Source organism: Orcinus orca, chromosome 2 (genome assembly GCF_937001465.1).
Source record: "Orcinus orca chromosome 2, mOrcOrc1.1, whole genome shotgun sequence".
Taxonomy (NCBI): Eukaryota; Metazoa; Chordata; class Mammalia; order Artiodactyla; family Delphinidae; genus Orcinus; species Orcinus orca.
In genome coordinates, this window is record NC_064560.1 from 99,425,313 (window position 1) to 99,447,934 (window position 22,622).

Here is a 22,622-nt window from a genome sequence, read left to right on the forward strand (position 1 = left end):
TAAATATATTATTTTATATCCAAATTTATAAACCATAGTCCATCCTCCATCTCTACACATACTATGTTGAAGCATGCTGATACTGCCTATTACTACGATATAACATTTACTAATACAAAACAAGGGCAAGTAGCCATAACTGAATGAATACAAACATCAAATTATGCAAATGTCAACTTGAGTGAGATCACTGTTTTGAATTCCAAGATGTTCAGTGTAAACAGTTTTATAAAAATGAATTATGAAACACAAAGACAATAGAAATATAAGTTATTTATTAATCAATCCACTTACAAAGCAGGTGGCTTAATGCAAGCTTATCGACATCTTCACATATGACCCATGGGAACATGTCTTCCACATACAGACAGTGATGTTACTGACTGATGCATTTGCAATCTGGGGCATATTAAGCATATTTAGACAAATAAAATTAGGCTATCCTGTATATGAAAGTATCTTGATAATACACATCCTTAAGTGGATTAAAACTTTCTCCAAAGGAGAAATGTTAGTACATTAACTTAACTTTAATATTCTATATTATGCAGTAAATCTTAACTATAGAAATTAAAATTTTTAAATCAGTGATCGACTCTTGGTAATGTATGAAGTGGGAGTCTAAAACCAGAGCAACAGTAGGTTGACAGTATAATTTGTGCCTCACAGTATCTGCAGATTTACTGTTTTCAAGTTTAAAGAGAAATAAAACAAGAGACATGTAGATTCAGCTGACTTTATTTATCTTTAAACTAATAAAAATCCCTTTAAAAGTGATCCTGGGACCTTTAGAAGTTCTATGAATGCACAGATACCTGCCGATGACTGCAATTCTAAATCCTGACTAAATGTGTTTACAAAAATCAATGTAAGCAGATATCTTTAATATACGTGCTTAGCAGAAGACTGAACAAAATTCTACATGTCTTCTCCAATTTCCCTAAAATTTTGTTAAATCTGCAAGTATGTACAATCCAGCTAATTGAAATTACTATTTAGTGTTCATCAGAGCTGTTTCACAGCAGCAAAAATTGAATCTGGGAAATAAAGTTCTAAACAATGTAGGAAAAAGATAAATACAATCAGAACAGCAGTCTAAATGTATGATATCAATATTCAACTCTATCTGCATTGTGCTGAAAGGAAAAGGATACACCAAGAAAATTTCTATTGATCACTCTGGTGATGTGAATACCACCTGCATCTGATTGAAAATGGTTTGTATTCTGTTCCCAGTATCAAGAATGGTATTTAATTCAGAACTCCATATTGTAAATATACAGCAGCCATTTTGTCCTAATTAAGGAATGTCTTAATACACAATATTATCATTTTCTAGAGGATCTTTATACATTAAACTAAAGTACATGATTGATTAAATTAAACGTTAGTAATGGATAAAAAAAATTCGTAATTCTCAAGACCTGGTACTATGTAAAAAACAAAAAGACCACGAAATTCTACTTACTAAAGCAGCTAATCTTGCCTGCAAGTTTAGGGTCACAAGCCCATAATATGTGCAAAGAAATGCAATACAAGGAACCATGCAAAAATACAGTAAAATGATACAGGAAAAATGTCAAATCTAGAAAAAAAAAAGCTTTTATAAATACATCAAAATCAACTGTATACATAAACTGTAGGTCTAGCATTAGTTGTACCATATAGCAGAGCCAGCACTCTAAGTTCACGGCTTCCAAATCTGCGCAGGTAAGTCATGCCATCTTTGGTAGACTGCAGTACCAGGAGGGTGGGAATGAGAGGGAGGGTAAGAGTTCTGAAACATGGTGTCAACTTTCACTTGGCAGCTGGGCCTCAATGTCCACTCTGCATATGGGGCACTTCTTATTGGTAATCAACCACTGGTCAACACACACTTGGTGGAAAAGGTGCATACAGGGAAGGCGTCTATTATAGGCAAACAAAACAAAAAGCAAAAATTAATTTTATGACAAGTGTAGTGGCATTTATTTTTAAACAAATGATACATGTAATAATTCAGTAATGTTCTGAAGTTACTAAACATTTTTCTCTTCTGTTAAAAAAACAAAAAAAAAACACCCCTCTGTACTCAAGAGTTACACCTACATTAAGTTAATACTCTGGGCAATATAATGTATAAATGACCAAGATAATTAACTGTCACAGGTATGGAATCAAATTATGTAAAATCTCAAGAATTTTAAGAACAACAATTACATTAGCAATTATTCCAGCTTTGCTTCTCTACATGAGCTGCCAATGCACTGGAGTTGGCAATATGTTTCCTGTAACATAATACTGTAAGTACATTTTTAAATATCAAATCATTGTATTTGTGAAGCACTTTGAAAAAAATCTCATTTAATTCTCTCTCAAAAGCCTTAGAAATTATGTTGTAAATATACAGCAGCCATATCATTCTGATTAAGGAATGTCTTAATATGCAATATTATTTTCTGTCTACAGGATCTTTACATATTAAATTTAAGTACCTGATTGATTAAAGGTTAATAATATTGTTTTCATGTTATATCCACTTAATTCTACGCTACTCTTTTAAAATTAGGTTAAAAAGAGACGTTTACTTTAGTACACTACACTACCAATTGGAAATTGAGAAATAAAGAAAGCTTCCGTGCAATAACAGGGTAACGTTAAATCTAAGTGTAACAGTAGGATAAAAGTTACTGACTTAAGTGTCCATTTCAACTTCCACCCCCGTTAAGAGTTGTCATACATTTCAGACTTCCTAATATTTTGTAAAAATAGCTAAAAAGAGGTATTCCAATTATTCCTTGCACAGTATTGTCAATATTGTAAAAACAATTATCATCCATATTTATAAATCTTCACTGGAAATACAGTGTTCAAATAACCTTATATGTGGTATAGTAGACAACTTTTTGTAACAATTTTTCTCTCTCTTAGCCAACTGAAGAAATACGATAAAGTTTTCCTTATAAACTAGGGCAACAAAACTACTATACAGTTTTTATATATGTTATAGAACTTGTTTCATATGGGATTATGTTACATTAGAAAAAACCAGAATAGGAACAAAACAATTAACTTAAGAGATTATAAAAAGAGAAGTCTAAAATTAATATTTGGTTAGCATAATAACATTTCCTAAATCACAAAGTTGCAAGAAGAAAACAGTCTACAAACTGAGAGGAAATTTTAGAACAAGATTACTTTATAAAAGATGCTGTAAAACAAACTGCATGGAGCTAATCTGGATCCCCCTCTTTAAGCTCTGGAGAATACATTAATATATCTGTCTTGGCCTCCAAAGCCTCTCACCTCTCAAATTCTCCTTCCTGCAAGATTTAAAGAAGACATTTTTGACCATAAAATTTCCCTGGCCAAGTCTTGGTGTGGCCCCAAAACAGGTAGTATATTTCCCATCCACACCCCTTTGCTGTTAATACAGAGACTTTAATCTTTTTTATTTCACTCACTATAAGAAGGCAATTCTACATGTCAGAGACTGGTAACAGGGTATGCCAGGAGTTATCTTTATTTGGGTTCTGGTCTACTTTCAAATAAAATCTTGTACAGTTTTGACAATGGATTTTAGATAATTAGTGTCTAGTTACCTCACATCTTCACCTTCCTCTAAAATAGACAAACAGATAGTACATTTTTCCTCTGTGTCTTCCTCAGTCCCTTCTTCCCCATCTTGTTTGCAGTGCAGTTTCCTCTGTGAGAACCAATCAGTTGTTACCTTATTAGTAGAGATGACATTATTGAACAACTGAGTAAAGTCTGTGTTTATTTGAAAAACAAAACAAAACAAAACCACACATTCACCCACAACTTATTTCCCAGGCAAAACTGTCATGAATTAAAGGATGAATTAAGTGACTATTATCAACTAAGTGTTCTTGTAAGACCCTTAAATAATCAGCATCAAAAGCAAAATTAAAAGTAACAGAAATTCATTAGCTTGAAATTTATCATTTTTAATCCACAATTAGAATACTATTTACTGTTTTTGTCCTATCGTGAGCACAGCCAAATAAACTTTATTTTACTAATGAACATTTCAAATAACATTCAAAAAATTAATGCTAATTATAGTATTTAGCTTAAACAGTTGAAAGGACTTTAATGGTAATACCTCATTAATACTCTTAGAAAAAGGATGAAAAATACAATGAACAGAAATTTCACACTTTATTAGTCTCTATAGCATAGAACACTGTTGTCTGTTGAAAGCAATTTATTTAACATGCCTAGTCCATAACTTCTAGATGTAATACTACATAAGGAATATAAGGGTAGAATATAAGAAATGTAGGTCAATTAAATGTCCATCAAAATAACTGACTAGTTAAATTATGGTACTACTGTATGATGGAATTCTGTATAACTGATTAAAAAGAATATGGATCATCTGTAGGTGCTGATATAGAATGAAAAGAAAATGTGCAAAAATGTGTGTATATTATCCCCTTTATTTTTAAAAGTGAAAGAAAAATATATACATATGCATATTATTAAAAATATGTGGAAGAATACCTAAGAAATGTTTAAGCATGATTTTTCTTCTGGGAAGGAAAACTAGGATCAGTAGGGTAACAGACTTCAGAGTATATATTTTTATACTTTCAATTTTTTTAACCACATGCATGTATTGTTTTAATAATAAAAAATGTAGGGCTTCCCTGGTGGCGCAGTGGTTGAGAGTCCGCCTGCCGATGCAGGGGACGTGGGTTCATGCCCCGGTCCGGGAAGATCCCACATGCCGCGGAGCGGCTGGGCCCGTGAGCCATGGCCGCTGAGCCTGCGCGTCCGGAGCCTGTGCTCCACAACGGGAGAGGCCACAGCAGTGAGAGGCCCGCGTACCACAAAAAAAAAAAAAAAAAAAAAAAAATGTAGTTGCTAGACTCCACAAACTCAAAGGAAGTCCATAATATTAAATGTTATGCATTTCAATAATAATGTAGATGTTTCATAAAATAAATTCTTACTTTTTTGTATTTATGTGGATATGTACATCTTTCAATTGTCCCCTGGGATGCTCCACGATTGACATTTCCTAGTCTTTCTTCCAAATGAATAAGTTCCTGAAGGTGAAGAATAACTAGTATTAAAAGTCAGGATGATTATTCCTTGAACAGCACTGTCAATACTGTAAAAGCAATAAAGTTCCATATTTATAAACCTGCAATGTAAATAGAGTATTCAAAAAGCCATATATACAGTAAGGCAAATGACTGTTTATAATTCTTTTCTCAGCCAACTGAAGTGGTATGGCAAAGTCATCCTTGCAGACTAGGGCAGCATATTACCGCATGGTATTATGTACATCAGTAAGCATGTGTGCATGCATGTAGAAGATGAAATCATTGTAGTAAAATAGGGAAACAGGTCAAACAATAGTTCTAAGTCCCAATGACTCCAACTTCCAAACTGACATGAAGAAACAAATCTTTACATCAGGGACTTCCCTGGTGGTGCAATGGTTAAGAATCCGCCTGCCAATGCAGGGGACAGGGGTTCGAGCCCTGGTCCAGGAAGATCCCACATGCCGCGGAGCAACTAAGCCCGTGTGCCGCAGCTACTGAAGCCTGTGTGCCCTACAGCCCATGCTCCGCAACGAAGAGTAGCCCCCACTCGCCGTAACTAGAGAAAGCCCACGCGCCGCAACGAAGACCCAATGCAGCCAAAAATAAATAAATTTTTTTAAAAACCAAAAAACTTTACATCATATTCAAATGACTTGTTCTTCCTGAAAATTCAAACAAGAAGATATTTAGCGAAAAACTGAATTACTTAGGTTTATTTTTCTACAGCAATGCTTCTCTAAAAATTAAGCTTAGTCAAAAAGCATTAGGCATCGATTGTAGTAGGAAAATATTAGAAAAACCTAAATGATTTTCTAGGAGAATGGTTAAATTATATTCATCCACACAGTACAATATAAGAGCTATCGAAAACAATGAATTGGTCCAAAAAATGATAGTACTGATTTCCAAGATATATTGCAAAAGGTAGATTTATATAGAAAATGTTACTGCTCAATTCTAATGTATTACAAACATCACATGGGTTCAATAAAGCACGTAAGTCTACTGCATTTATTTTTGAAAAAAAGCATTAAGGTTTTTCTCCCACATTTAATAGTATGGTTCTTTATCTGATATTTATATTAATTCAATAAATTTCTACATTCTTCTGTATTAGATATTTTCATTTACTCTTCTTCAAATACTCGGGTAATTTCTGACACTAAAATTAATATCACTTATAAACTTTTCTATAATAATCCCTAGAAGCAATATCAGAAATTCAGGTATTTTACTGCTTTCTGATCCCCAGCCACTGCAGCAATCCTATACAGTTGTAAATATTAATATTACATATATTCTCTCTCTGCATTACGGATACTGTGGCAAATATCTTCATTAATTTTATTACATACCTCAAAATTGCCCCTGAAAGGACCTCTGAATGATGTTCCATCCAAGCCTGATGAAATGTAACGAATGTGAGGATAGCCTGCCATGTCAGGAACCTATTTTAGTAGAAGAGATAGGCTAAATCAATTAAGAATAGGCTCAAGTTTTGCTGCTACCATTGAATAATTCAGACACTCAATTCTCTCCATCCAGCTTCTCACAAAAATCAACTTCAATAAGTATTTATAGCTCCAAAAAAGCATTCTGTTAACAGGTTCCTCTTCAAAAATGACCTCTTTTATAATAACTCAAACCGTCATCAGAAGGAAAAAAAAAGGGAACAGCAGTTCCACGAGACAACAATTCTCTTCTACTTGATTTATTTTGCACAAAGAATACTCAAACCTAAGAACGATGTTCTTAGTAGCCTAAACGTATAAAGGCTAAAATTTTATAAGATCTGATCAATTTCAGAGAGCTTTATTGAACAGTATTAAGAAACAGAAATGCACAAAACTTAACTTCAACATAAAAGTTTTACTCCCCTTCCTCTAACTCCCAAATAGTCAAAGGTACCCTTGGCTCCTTTTTTGGTTTGGCTCTGTTAGTGAAAGTTTTAACAGTGTTTTCTAATTTTTTTGTTAGGCATGGTCAATCCTTATTATTCATGGATGTCTTTGTTGTGAACTCACCTACTTGAGAGAATTTATTTGAATTTATTTGTAACTCCAGAATCAATAGTCATGCTCTCACAGTCATTCATGGACCTGCACAGAGCAGCAAAAAATTTGACTTGCCCAATACGTGTTCCCAGCCTAGAGGAAGAAGACCCTGCCAAGTTGTTTCAGCTCTTACACTGGAAACAAGTGTCTTTTTTGCAATCTACTTAGTGCAATGTTTTTCACATTTTTGTGCTATTTACAGATCATTTTATTGTTTAAAATGGCTCCCAAACAAAATGCTTAATTGTTGGCTAGTGTTCCTAGTGCAAAAAGGTTGTGATGTGCTTTATGCAGAAAATATGTGTAGATAAGCTTCATTCAGGCATGAGTTATGGTGTTGCTGGCCATGAGATCAATGTTAATGAATCAACAGTATATGTCAAATAAGGTGTCTCTAAACAGAAAAACACATTAAAGCAACATAATGCATTGACTGGTTGTTGTGACTAGAAGCTTGCAATAACCTAGGGCTGTATTTACCCTTAGGAATAATATTGGGTTAGCCAAAAAGTTCGTTCGGGGTTTTCTGTAACATTGTATGGAAAAACCCAAACGAACTTTTTGGCCACCCCAATAGTTCAACATCTCCTTAGTCAGCGTTCACAGCAAATCTACACAACATAACTACCATGAATAACAAGAGTTGACCGTAGTGTTAGGAAACGGAGATTCTGAGACAGAGCACCATCCTTCCATTTTTATAAATAAATCTCCAAAATTATTTTTTAATCAGCTTCTGCTGAATCGTAACATACTTCTAGCAGGTTTTACAGCTTTAAAAGACAATTCACACATGGAAAAGAATTTAAAATAAGCAATAACTTTTACCCTTAAAATAGCCTAGTATTTAAATATCTGCAATTTTCCTCATAATCAAGATCAATAGTATCCAGCTTTAAGCAGATAATCTAACTTCCTACACATCTCCAAGGAAAATGAAAAAAATCAGAAAGGAACTCCTGCCTTCCAAACTACTTAAAGCTGCACCTCTCCTGTAACCCTCCCTAGCCTCCTTTCTCTAGCTTTTAGGGGTAAACTTCCTCTTTCTCCTACTCAAAGGTCAGCTCTATCACCTGCTCCCCTCTTCTCCTATTCCCCGACCCTGGGTCATCCTTAATTAGCTGCTACCCACCCCTTTTCCGCGACATCTTCAAACAAGCCCTCCCTAATGCTAATGTTGTTCTGTCCTAAACCTAAAATTACCTTCAAGTTTCTCCAAACCTAAATTACCTCTCTAAACCTGGAACAAATGCCAACCCTATTTCCCACTTTCCCTTCACAGCCAAGTTTATAAAGCAAGTAGTTTATATTCACAGTCTCCACATTTTTTAACCTTCCTTACTGTAATCTAAGAGGCACCCCATCTCCATCCCTCACCACTACTGAAATCACTCTGACAAAAGCCGCCAATAACCACTCCCATGCCAAATGCATTCAACATTTTTCAAACTTTACTTTTTTGTGATGAAACGCTACTGACCATATTATTTTGACATAATTCTAACTTTATTTATCCTCAACTTCTCTAGCCAATTCTTGGAATTTTTTGTTTGAAGTACAGTATTATCATTTAAATATAGTATTATTATTCTCCAAGGTTTTTGTCAATCTCTTGTCAGTCTGACAAATTAGATTAGATTTTCCTGGAAATCTAATCCTCTTCCATGGATTCATGTAATATGACAGATATGTGACACATATATATTGTACACTGACAGATCACAACCCATCTTTAACTCAGATACCAGTTTATTGTTTGGAGATCCAGACCATAAACCTAACTTCCTACTGGACATCCCACCTTGATACACATATTATCTCAGATTCAGTATGTCCAAAACCTAACTCACCTAATAACCCCTTCCCTAAACCCTCATCTAATATTCTCCAACTTAGTGAATGGCAACACCATATACCTAATAACCAAAGCTAGAAATCTGGAAGTCATCCTAAATATTACTCAAATGTATCCCATCATTTTTATGTCAACTGCCACTGTCCTTGTTCAGGCATTCACCAACTTTTATCTCTTCTACTATAATGTCCTAACCAGTATCCTTCTCCTACCATGAAATCTATTTTACAGACAACTAAAGAGGGGGTCTATTTAACTACAATCTGATTAAATCACTCTAACAACATAAATATGATCAAGACATTCCCCTTTCAATGGTTCCTGAGTCCTAGTTTCTTAGCAGGGCAGATACTTCATTGCTGAATGACCCTCACCCCTAAGATCTAGAAATACCAACTTACTTGGATTTCCTTGTGCTTATGCTATTTGAAAGCTCTTTACATGCTGTAGCCACTGTAAGAGTACCATTCCCAATTCTTCCAAAGCCTGCTTAGAAGTTGCATGTATAATAAAGTGTCTTGGCAACCTTCTCTGCAGTGCCTCTACCCCTACAAGACAAAACTACTCACTTCTCTGTACCACACAATATGTATTATGTGAAGAGCAAACTCAATTTTTGCGAAATTTGTTCTTTAGAACTCAAAATGGATCAACAAAATCTGAATCTGTTCAAATCAGATACAGAGAATTAATACAGTCCTGCTGATCAGAAAATAAAGTATGAATGCATTAGAACAGACCCATTACCACTTACAACAAAATAAAGCCCATGTCCTAGGGAGAGTAGATCAAGATTGTCATCTTCACATAAAAAGAAAAAAATTTGTCATTTTTTACATTAAGAAGAATATATTTTACAATGCAAATACAAACACATATTTTAATATATCTAATACCTTCTTATAGCACAGTTTCAATCTAATAATAATTCTCAACTTCTACTGAAACACCTATTAACAACTAATACATTAAAAATATTTCCAATAAAATATTTAATTTAGAAAAGGAAGAATAGTTTTCGAAGGCAACTATGTCAGAATTTTGAAAGGTTCCTATTTTACCATTAAAGGAAGAGCTCCTAATTGCAAGTGATGAAGTCGAGGTGGTGCATGGTAATGGGCCAAGTGAGGATGCAATGCTCCAGGTGTATAAGTAGCTGCAGTCACTCCAGCTTCAATTCCCAGTTCCCTGACAAAAGAGGAGAACAGTTTAAATTTTAGACATCTTTACAGTGTCTTTATTATCAACAGAAATGGGGGATGATGTTTACATTTTTTAAAGTAATCTGAAGATTCTTATCTTACTTAGCTGAGAAAAAAAGATAATTTAGCCCAAAGGATATAACTAATAATTTCAAATTCACTTTAGGAATTAACATTCAAAGATCCAATTTTGTGGGCGTGAGGAGCGAAGCACTTGCATTCAGCTTCACATCTCACAAAGGAAGGGAATACAATGAATGGCCCCTAAGGTTCCTTCCAATCTAAAAGTCTGATTCTTCTTGAGGAGCATATAGAATAGAGGTTGCTTTTTTGGTTTATATGAATGTGCTCCCAGGTCTTCCATTTGTTGGATAGTGCCTCTGGATTGTTGGCATCAAGGACAATTACCTTATAAAGCAAGGGTAAACAAAATTTTAGAAAGAGTAAAATTTGGTAAATGCCAAATCTTCTTTTATTTATTTTCATTTTATGCTTTGTCTCAAAAGTCATTGTGGATCAAGATCTCAATGACTGCCCACAGATAACAGATCCAGAAAGAAAATTAATGCAAATCTGCTTCCATTTCTCTAGGAAAGAACACAAGCCTAGAGGATGCTGGCTGGATTTCCCCTGTCAACAGCAGGGTTTAAGGGTGGTACAGCAAATGTGAGTACAAAGGTGGGGGGCAGTGGATAAAGAACTTATGAAAAGTTTAGGGAGTTAACTTTTGACGGTAGATCCCTGAAAAACAACAACAACAAAAAGCTCTACTCCTGTTTGACACACTCCCTGCCCCAGAACTCAAGCTGCTACTCTTTCCTCTCCAGGTCTCTTAGGACTCACCCAGAGGCAGTGCTTCACAGATAAGCTGGAATTCAGTTTCTCCACACTACCCTTCTCTAGGCATTCCACTACAAAGTATCTCTTCCAGGTTTCCACCACAAGAAACTGAGCATAGCTTTGAAATAAACAAGATACTGACCAGGCAGATCTCTCTGGAGCCTGTCGAGGATGTGAGGACATAGTCTGAGGCACATGAATATGATGCCCATGACCATAGTTTGGATGCATCCTATGTGGATGGGGTGGGGGGCGTTCATGTGCCCGCCTGGAAACACAGAACACAAAAAGACCACTGGAAATAATTGAATAATTGGTTATTTCTTAGTGTAGAAAAAATAATATAGTATTACTATTACAAACATCTACAGATTAGTCTTGAAATTAATTCTATAAATTATAAAAATGTAATATAAAATAATTTAATGATTAATAATAAATCAAGAAACCATAATCCCACAAATTCTCACTGCTCATTTATTACAATGCCTCCAATCTGAATATCACCCAAGGAAAAAGGCAGTTTTAACATTATCTTGCATACCTGCTTTACAGCAAGTATTTTAAATAGAATAATAGGAACTAAATAAAATTTTTAAAATTAATATTCCAGCATATGCTACAGGCACAAAGAAGTTATTTTATATAAACATATAAAGCAGAAAAATGGAAACTGTTTTATTTTGCTTCACCTTTATACTGTAATAATATTCATCCATTTTAATGGATAAAACTTCTAAGAAAAAAATTTTAACCTTGTGCATTTTTTTCAAACACACATGTCAACCCATCCAGGGAACTGACATTACCTCCATTCACACTCTGTCATCCCAGCTAATTATATTTTCTCTTTCCAGTCTAAAGTCTGTCAAATTTACAAATGCAAATAGTCATAAAGTTCTAAACAAATGGCACTTAAGAAAAAACAGCTCCAGGGATTCATTTTTTATAGTCTAATTCTTACTATTAGTTTCGAACACATTTACAGATTTTGCATGTTTAATCTTAATTTTCTAGATACTGGAAGATATGAATATGAAATTGGCAACTTTCTATATAAAGGGTCACTATATTAGAATGGCAGAAACAGCCAGAGATTCTGAATATAACCTTAAATTATATAACTAAAGAAAGAAGTTACACAAGTGCCAGATTATTGATTAGATCAAGAGTTTTGCAAACATTCTGGAAGGGCCAAATAGTTAATACTGTTCGCTCTATAGGCTACATGGTCTCTGTTGCAACTATTCAATTTAGTTTCTGTAGTGTGAAAGAAGCTACAGACAATACACAGATGAACAAGTGTAGCTGTTTTCCTGCAAACCTTTATTTACCAAAACAGGCAGGCAGAATAAGACCAACAAAGTACGCTGCCCTAAATTAGAATATCAGATCCTGAATTTTCAAAAGAAAACAAAAAGTTCGATTATAGTCTTTTCATAATGTTTGGGGAATATCTTTTTTTGGGGGGGGGATATCTTAATATTTAAATTTATAAATAAACTAAGTTAATAAGACTAGTTTTTCAATGTCAGCTGTTGAAAACTTCTACTAACACCCTTCTTCCCTCTGGTTGGTAACATAAAATAAATCAAATTCAATCTTTAATAACTTTACATCTTGTTACTCAGGATCACCAATTTTAACATTAATCTTTAGTATGGACTACTGAAGAAACAAAGATTAGCTTGCAAAAATAAATGACCTTGGGTTATATCCTGAAAGGGCTTTGATTTTACTAAATAACCTGATATAGATTGTTTTTTGTCAGCACCTACAACTCAGGATGAGACGGAGGAACATTCTGGTTAGTAAAGAATTAATTTCCCAGTGAACGGAGGATTAAGTTACATCACTATTAATTGAGGATAGCTACATCACTTCTAAAGACTTTACAGGTTTAAAGACCAATGGAAATAGAAGGCAAAAGAATAAAGTGTGATTATTTTTTTAAAAACATAAAACATACGTTGGATGCTGCATCATTCTCCTTCTTTGAACTTCCATCCTCTGCATCACTTCATGAGGATGCAGTCTCTGTGCTGTAGGTGCTGTGGCTGGAATATGGTGTGAAATTGGCTGGTGTGTGGGAGGAAGATGCTGAGGGACTGGTGCAGCAGTACTGGCTAAATGCGTTGGAGGTGGAGGTGCCACGGGGTGAGATGTTGCATGAGAAGATATTTGAGAATGGAAAGCATGTACAGGATGAGGAATAACATAATCCACTTGAGGCGGAGGCTGAGTCTGAGGAGGAGGGTTTCCGTGAGAGTGGGGGCAGGCAGAGGTTTGATGATGAAGTGGTCTTGTCAAAGAAGCATCTGTAAGAAAAGCACAGGCACCATACAGTTGAGCATATATTGGCATAATACATTCCTATTATATTTTACAGACATATTAGCACATATTTAATTTTTATGAATACTTTATCGATGCTTGAGTCTGCTTAGTCCTGTTTGGCATCTTGCTTTCTTCTTTGAGTAATCATAGGTACCTTCTCATGTCAATATATATAGCTTTACTTCATTCACAGCTTCACAGCATTCCACTATAGGAATGCACCAAAATTTATTGAAGAAATCACCACTGATAAAAACTGGAAGTAATCCAAAGCTGCAATAAACATCTGTATGATTCCCCTTGTGCTCTTTCGTACATGCACGTACACGCGTGTGTACACGCACGCATGTGCACGCGCGCACACACACACACACACTGCTCACAGAGAGTTTCTGTAGCATAAATTCCTATAAGCAGTTCTGAGTCTGAGAGAATAATTTAAATTCAGATACTGGTTGACAAAACACCCTTCCCAAAGTTTACATAATTAATTACCATCAGCAGTACACGACAGCTCCTGCCTAATTACACTATCACTAAATATTTTAAATGCTAACCAGAAAAAAATTATGTATTTATTTACCACTTACATTTCTTCCCAGAATTATCTATTCATATTCTTAGCCTATTATTCACCTTTTTCTTGTTGATTTATAAGTATTCCTTGTATACATGCAAGCTTTGTCATAAAAAGGTAGTATAAACATTTTTCCAAATTGTCTCCTGTCAATTTTACTCTGCCATACTCAAGTATTTTGCTTTTGTATAATCAAATGTATAAATTATATACTTATAAATACATAAATCTTGTTTTCCTTTGTCATTTACTGGTTATAGAGCACTAGAAAGAGGAAAGCAACTTGCGAGTCCTAGGCACAACTGCAAACATATACTTCCATTAGTGCACTTCTCCTCCTGCCCCATGCCACTTTTCCAGTACTACATTAAGAAGAAGGGGGTATATTTGCCAGGAACTTGCCACGGAAATCAGCCTTTATAAAGATGGTTTCGCCCATTTCTTCATCCTGAATCTTTATGTTGCAGAGTGACTGTTGAAAGGTCCCTCAGAGGAATACATATCTCTCTTACTCTGAGGGATATGCATCTGTTTGAGGTCTAAAAATAAGTATGTCTCCTCTTTGGATTTTAGCTCTAATTTCATTTTATTTGTAAGATTTTTCTTGGTAGCCTGGTATGAAGCTACAGCAATTCTCTAGTTTCATTACAGAAAGGCTGCCTTCAATTTTTAATTGCTTTGATTCATGCATCAGTGGTGAAAGTTAGGTAACCATGGACTCATTCAGCCATACTTCAAAGGAAACCTTGCTAGTATGTATTGTTATTTAAAGGAAATAGTCACTAAATATTCACAATATTTAAAGGAAACTTTCACTAAGCTCAATGTAAGTGGTGACATATTTTTAAACTGATTTTCTAAAAGTTATATTTTCAAATCAATGCTTTACGCTAAGAAGTCACAAAGCTCAGTACTCCTTGGTCATCAAAAAGGAAGTCACTAAGTTTTATCATTGTTAACTATCCTTCCTCAAATTTAGAGCATTTTTCCCAGTTTCATGTCAAGGTTTTCTACTTCTATAATCATTATACAAGAAAGAATATTCACAAATATAACAGAATTTTAAAGTCTTGTTTTGGAATGAATCAGTTTATTTAACTCTTCATTTTATTTTTTTCAACCTTACTGATGTATAATTAACAAATACAACAATATATTCAAAGTGTATAATATAATTTGACACATGTATACCACATGAAATGATTACCACAATGTTTAATTAACATATCCATCACCTCACATAGTTGCCAGTTTTTGTGTGTGGTGAAAAATTCAGCCATCATTATAATACACTGTTTATCTAAACAAAACTGTATAAAGGTGACATATTCTGCCTTCCCACAGACCATTTCCCTTCTTCTCTATTTTATGTGTTCTTGCCACTAAAAACAAACAAACAAAAAACGTTCTTGATCTTGCTTCTTTAAAGTTCAGCATGTCACTTTAACCCAGCAATCTCACTCCCAGGAAGTTACCCTACAGATAGACTAACAAACTACAAACAATTTAAGTGTCCATCAACAGAGGACTAATTTAATATACAATGGAATATTATGAGGTATTAAAAAAATGAGATAGATTTTTATATTCTAATATGAAAAAAAATCTAAGACGTATTGTTGAATTTTAAAAAAACCACAAATGAAAAAGCAAGAGGCAAATGCTATGTTTGATATAATCCCATTTTTTAAAAAAAGGAGAGATATGTCATAATAACGTGTGGAGAAAGAAAATTTCTAAAAGGTTTTCTAATAAACTATAAACAGTTGGTACTTCTGAGGTATATTAGCATTAGTGGGAAGAAAGGAGAAGGGCTTTTAACTTCTCATTTTATATCATTCTGCAGTTTGAATTTCTTAGGATGTACACCAGTTACTTTTATGATAAAAGTAAAACCAGTTTAAGTCTAAAACATTTTTTTATTAGGACATAAAAGATGAATGGATACACTTATAAATTGCTTCAGTATATTATTTTTAAAGGGGATGGGGAGAAAACCACACATTTTGAGTTCTCAATAAAAGATAATCAATTAAAGATGAATATCAACAAGTATTACAGAATAGCCTGTATATCATACCAGTGTTCACACACAGAATTTGCCCACTGGTCAATGCTTTGCAAAAACTAACTCGTTTCAAAACCTTTTTTCTACCTTATACTTTGAAGTTGCATTCTTGAAAAGCGATATATCACCAGATTTCATTGTACAAATTCTGGGTTGACTCCAGCTGTGTCTGCAGGACCCAGATTTTAAAAATTATAGGACTGGAAGAAGAGATCTAAGAAGATATATAATTGAAAATTATCCCTTGTATGTAATCAAAACAAAAGCAAATTTCCTTGCCAACTTTCTGGTTTACCCCTGGCATGAATTTTCAGTGTTTCTTTTAAATCAAAGTACTTAATAAGCTTCCATCTGATTATTAACCTATGATTTAACAGAGCAATAAATATATGTTACACAGCCTAACGGTATTTCTCATTTCTTATGGTATCTCATAGATTTCAATTTCTTTAGAAAAGCCATGTCTGATTCTATTTTAATTGCTTGCATCAAATGAGTACAGAAACCTTTCTGCAACTGGCAAAGCTTTCTGTCAAGGAATTTTCTCTTGTGCCTCAGTTAAGCTTCAGAATTATTAATCAAAGTTTACTTTCCTATGTGTAGAAATGACTACTAAACTTACAAATTTCCTTTTACTCCTAAAGGATAAATCTAATTCCTTAAAATTTCCTTTTATAGGAATCTAAGGTGCCATTCAATGTACGAGTTCATAGATATTAATTAAAACGTAAATGTTAGTATGTCAAACAGACAAAATATACTTTTTATTATTTTCCCAGACCTTTTACAACAACATCTGCCCTTTTTGCCTTAGAAGACTGTTTTGGGTACGTGAGGTAAATGAAATAGGAAAAATACACTCCACTCGTAGGCCAAGGAGGTACTAAAAATTTATAAACTAGTATTACTGAAAGGTTATTTCATGAGGAGAGGACGATGCTTCATCTATGTGCCTCTAAGCTCTTTGCCTGTTAAATTCATACTTACAAGGAGGCGGCATGTAATGTCGGCAAGATGACAGCGAGGCTTGTGGAGGGGGCTGGGGCTGGGGCTGTGCAACCACGCTGGATCCGTAACCATCTACTGATAATGGCTGGCTCGGGGCGGCAGCAGCAGCAGCCTGGTGGCCAAAGATTGCAGCTCGGGAAGAGGAAACAGGACAGCAGGGGTCAAAGGCAGATGCTCCATGAAAACCACCACTTCCATGACTTCTGATACCACTGCTGCTCAGGTCTACTGGCAATGCCTGCTGTATAAAGAGGAACTATGTTTTATCTTTCTAAAATTTGGTCAAAACATTGTTTCATGTTATATTATAAAAGTACTCCTAATGCAATCTAGAAAAATAGAATCTATGAATTTAAAACTGCTAAAAATTTTGAGTGTGAAGACCTACTGAGCACCAAGAAGATACTGTGTGCATCTTGGACTGTAAAAATTGTAGTGCTTATACACTTAAAATCTATAATCAATTTTAAATAATCAAGCATGAGATCATGCTGTAAGATGAACAAAAGTTAATTAATATATTATTTTAAGATCTGTTTCTCTTCCATAATCTAGATTTTAAGAGAGAAAGAAAGTTTTAAATCATACTTCCATATCCTCCTTTACCCCAAAATTCTGATTGGTAATTTAGGACTCCTTTACAAAACATATAATCATACCACTGAAAACATTTAAGGCTCCAGGTAAAAATTTGTTCTGTTTTTAAACTGTACACAGCAAGCATTCAACTGAAACTCTTAATAGTGCAAACATTATCCAAGATAACAAAGGGCCTAAGATTATTCAAGCTAAACCATTAGCTAGCTTTTCCTCATAACTTTTTTCTCTTAAAAAAAAAAAAAGATTAAACCATGATTACTTTTATTAGGAATATAATTTTAGGGAAGGCCCATTTACCAAGTTGGAAAATCAAAGAGTCTAGATTCCATCTCTACTCAAAAGTAATTAAGTTTTTTCCCCTGAGCACTTTGAAAAGTGCTTAGTAAAACACTTTACCTTCTACTCTAGAGCAGATTACAGAAACAGAATTGCTTCTTTATATTCTTAAGTATTTTAAATACAAGTCTTTGCTTAGTGTTCAGTACAGCTGTAATTTTTAAAATATGATTAAAGAAAATAAAGATGTTATATATGGAATCACATGCAGGAATTGTTCAATACTGAAAGCTGAGGGGCTAGAGGTGAGGAAAGCTAGGGTAATGCATTTATTAGAGGCCCAGGTCACCCAGTCCAGTGAGGAACCATAGTGGTCTTTGTACTTTTTAAAAATTTATTTTATTTTATTATTATTATTTTTTTAGAGACAGAGTTGTCTTTGTACTTTCAATGGCCTCCCAGCTCAGAGGATAACAGAAACATGAGAAACTCTGGATACCAAAAGGGAAGGAGGATGATGGTACAGGAGAAGCTGTAGGAAGGTGAAAAGAAAGAGCTACTTTCCTCTTCTATATTATGTGTCTACAATCAATTAAGTAAATGTCTGGGCTCTTTCTTTTAAGTTGGCAAATACAATATATGCTCCCAATTTGAATAAATAAAGTTTAAGAGTAATATTTTAAGACTGTGAATTATTACTTATGGTTCAAATCCTTTCCGTATTTTCCTATTTAGGCTAAAATTTGGCAAATGGACTGGAATATCAACATACTATGAAGGTGAGCAAATTTCCTATCTTCTTCTCCAGTCAGTGATTAAGAACACTCCCAGAGAGTGAGTTAAGTAGGGTGAAGGTCCTCCTAGAAGGAACCGAGGGTAAAGTTAAAAGTAGAGAATAAAAAGAAAAGGGGAAAAATCAACACAGAGAACCCTCTTCCTCACAATTCCAACAGTTCATTCAATTATTATTATAGAAGGAAAAGGGAGGGTAAGCAAAATGGCACAGAAATGGCAAATATTACTTTACACAGCTCGTAACTAGTGCACAGCACTAAGTAAACTATTCTCTCAAAAGAGAAAGCTACATCAAAAGGAGTAGTACAGAGTCAAGTGATTACTGCAACTCCTCTCGTCAAGCCTAATCCTCCCCAATCTTTCTCTGCCTATCTACAGTCTGACACTCAATCATAAGACATCCACACAATTATAAACCCTCAGATCAGTCTGCCTCTCCTCAACTTCTTGCTGTGTCCACACAGATCTCAAACAGAGACTATACGAGGCTACCTCATGAGCATGTGGCTAATTTCAGAGTCCTACAAATAGCTACATCAATCTCAAAGCGTTCATATTTCCAAAACCTCATTCTTTGTTTACCTTCATACCCATTATAACCACTGAATGCCTGATCCTGCTGATTCTTCTCAAGCTTTGTGTACAGTCCAAATACCTCTACTTAGATATAGGTGAGTAGGTTACATCTATATTTTACACAAAAGAGATTCTTCCTCTAATTAACTCACTCAGGTTGCTTCCTCATTCCCAAGAGGTAGAACAGGTCTAGACAATCCATAGATGTTAATACTTAGAACTGTTATCAGAACCAAAACATCATCTAAAATCTCTTTAATAATATTTCTTACTAAACCCTTTCAAATTTCCTTTTGGTATCAGCAGCTAGTTTTTTCTTCTTAAGGGAACACCCCACTTTCTTAATTACTTTTAATTTGTCAGAACCAGAAGAGATAACCAGCGAAAATTTAAAAGATGAAGCAAGTACTTTAGGAAAGGTCAGAGGGTACAGTAAAGGAGCTGCTCTGAATTTCTTTTTGACTTTTTTCTGGCACATTTTTTAGCACGTGTCACTTACAGTTTTAAATTACATGTTTTGATTTTTAAAGCATGCACCACCAAGGTTTATGTCACGATTATACACAGAGACAATGGAGCAAAAGTTAAAATAGCACATAACACCTCACTTTATTTACTCCATGTGGCCACCAATATTAATTTAATATTATTTGACGTATCAAGCACTCACTAATAACATCAACTAATTTACTTAATTAGCAAAAAATTTCTTATAATTTTTGCTGACATTTCAATTTCCCACAAACTAAAAACCTCATCTGCTCCTGAGAAACTATGTCACAGGTCTGCATCTGAGACGGCTGTTTATTTCTAGATGAGTGGAGATTATAGGCAGGCTCCAGAATAGGAGGTAGGGTAGAGGAGGAAAAAATTGGGAGAATTCCCGAATTTCTCATGCATTAGGTTGACACTGCAGTTTCAACACTTTGTTTGAAATAAAATCCCAAAAGTTTAGATCCACCTACATTTAACTAAAAACACCTAAAAACATTCCAGAATAAAAATTAGTATCACATCCAATTTTCTACATCCCTGGCCCCCTCAATTAGTTGCAATAATTTACATGAGAAAATCTTAAATACTTAATTTAAAAAAATCACACATCATTAAATTAGGCCACTCTTGCAGGGGCAACAAGAATGACTTATTTAGCATATAAAATTTATCATTAGGGTTTGTTTTTTTCTCCCGAAGGAACCACAATTTTAAAAACTCAAGATGAACTCATCAAATTCCACATACCTGGTCATGGTAGCTGGTACCAGAACTACTATTTGCTCCACAAGGTGCCTGTACTTGTGGAGGTCTTTCCACAGGGCAAGTAGGATCACCAAAGGAGGGAGACACTGGGACAGCTGGGTGGGGAGTATGATGGTGGTGGTGATGATGCTGAAAATGGTGGCCATGCTGCTGAAAGCAACTTGCATGTGGATGTCCTAATGCATGGTGACTCTGAGACGACCCTCCACATGGCGAGTGCTGGGGACAGCAGGAAGGTAACCTTGGCATCGCAGGAGGGCCAGTTTCCGTTATAGCACTAGGTGCAGTTCTCCTTGAGTCATCTTGAAACGAAAAAATGCATAGAACCAAATGATCAAATATCACTGTGTAAAAGAAAGTGTATACTTCATATATGTGTATAAATGTGTATAAATAAGTAAATAATTAAGAAGTGATTACTGAATTCAAATATCTGTAAATAATAATGTGATATAGTCACATTCTTAACACGCATATCCTGTAATTTCAGGCAGTGATCTTCACTGGGATTTTCAGGCAAGCTTTAGGAGGCTTATATTTACCATGATGTTTAAATATGGCAATAGATCACCTTTTCCTAGGTCATTATAAATTATTAGGGTTTTTTTTGTTTTTTTTTTTGCAGTATGCGGGCCTCTCACTGTTGTGGCCTCCCCCATTGCGGAGCACAGGCTCTGGACGTGCAGGCTCAGCGGCCATGGCTCACGGGCCCAGCCGCTCCGCGGCATGTGGGATCTTCCCGGACCGGGGCACGAACCCGTGTCCCCTGCATCGGCAGGCGGACTCTCAACCACTGTGCCACCAGGGAAGCCCTAAATTGTATTTTAAAAACTCTAAAATAACATAGGAGTCTTTCCATTATATGCAACAAAGCTAAGGTTCTCCTGAGCTCCATGAGCCTCCAATACTGTAAATCATTCCTATATAATGAAGACTACTATGTACTTCTTAAAATCTTATCCTCTTAAGACATAACTACACGGGCTTCCCTGGTGGCACAGTGGTTGAGAATCTGTCTGCCAATGCAGGGGACACGGGTTTGAGCCCTGGTCCGGGAAGATCCCACACGCCGCGGAGCAACTAATCCCGTGAGCCACAACTACTGAGCCTGCGCTCTAGAGCCCGCGAGCCACAACTACTGAGCCCGCATGCCACAACTAATGAAGCCCGGGTGCTTAGAGCCCATGCTCCGCAACAAGAGAAGCCACCGCACTGAGAAGCCCGCGCACCGCAACGAAGAGTAGCCCCCGCTCGCTGCAACTCGAGAAAGCCCACGCGCAGCAATGAAGACCCAACACAGCCAAAAATAAATAAATAAATAAATAAATTTATTTAAAAAAAAGACATAACCACCCAACTCAGAGCAAATCTGGCTAAGTCTCACTAACTTCCAATGTCTTTTCCCTTCTGGTCTCTAAACTCAGACCCAATAGAACATAAGAAATAAGACTCTACTATGTTGAAAATTAAAGGTCTCTTATAATGATCTAGTGACTCAAGGTGGAACAGTGGGAAAAAACATGGAGTCAGATGGGCCTGAGTTCTAATCCTGAGCCTGTCTAATCTGGAGCAATGTGACCTTAGGAAAGTTATTTAACCCCTTTCTCACCTATTAAATGTAGCAATAATTGCCTTGCATGGTTGTTGTTAGAAAAGATAATAATCCTCTAGGTATGAAATATCTGAGTCCTGATTATGCCCTGTCACATGCCCAGAGTTATTTTGAAGGTATGTTCTTCCATGCCAAAAGAACAGCAGAAAGTGTCCCCAGAAGGTTTATCCTAGTGTTTCAAACTCCTCTAAAAAAAAGCACCCTTTCCTCAAACTACATGTTATGTGGAAATTAGATAAAACAGATAAAAATGGAGATAAATTTTTTTACTTAAAAATAAAAATTAGAAGAGTGGAAAACCCAAATCCCTGTCCTTCCCTTCCCCCACCCCCACGTGACTCATGAGGCATCTCTTCAGAATCCTTAGGATTCTGGAGTACCACTGTTCTAGCCTTTTTTCTAGAGTAACCAATACCAGGGATACCCTGCTCCTATTTGGCTCACAGTACACAGCTATTCTCTTCTGGGCCAATGTACCAAAATTAGGAATCTTCTGGTTCTTTAC

At 35.3% G+C, this 22,622-nt stretch overlaps 1 protein-coding gene across 11 annotated transcripts in view; it reads right to left on the bottom strand.

The window, feature by feature from the left end:
- Positions 1-253: 253 nt before the first annotated feature.
- RNF111 (ring finger protein 111) overlaps positions 254-22,622 on the bottom strand; it is a 111,643-nt gene continuing 89,274 nt past the window's right edge. For 5 of the 11 annotated variants that reach the window (XM_033437018.2, XM_012534779.3, XM_033437025.2 and 2 more), the window contains 9 exons: positions 20,488-20,807; positions 16,978-17,239; positions 12,978-13,326; positions 11,151-11,303; positions 10,028-10,154; positions 6,413-6,505; positions 4,959-5,054; positions 3,582-3,709; positions 254-1,908 (listed from right to left, as the gene is read on the bottom strand). In XM_033437018.2, the coding sequence (XP_033292909.1) occupies positions 1,791-1,908; positions 3,582-3,709; positions 4,959-5,054; positions 6,413-6,505; positions 10,028-10,154; positions 11,151-11,303; positions 12,978-13,326; positions 16,978-17,239; positions 20,488-20,807 (1,646 nt within the window). In that variant the 3' untranslated portion in view covers positions 254-1,790. The remainder of the gene's footprint in view (positions 1,909-3,581; positions 3,710-4,958; positions 5,055-6,412; positions 6,506-10,027; positions 10,155-11,150; positions 11,304-12,977; positions 13,327-16,977; positions 17,240-20,487; positions 20,808-22,622) is intronic. The other 6 variants (XM_049705975.1, XM_049705973.1, XM_049705970.1 and 3 more) reach the window with 6 other exon arrangements.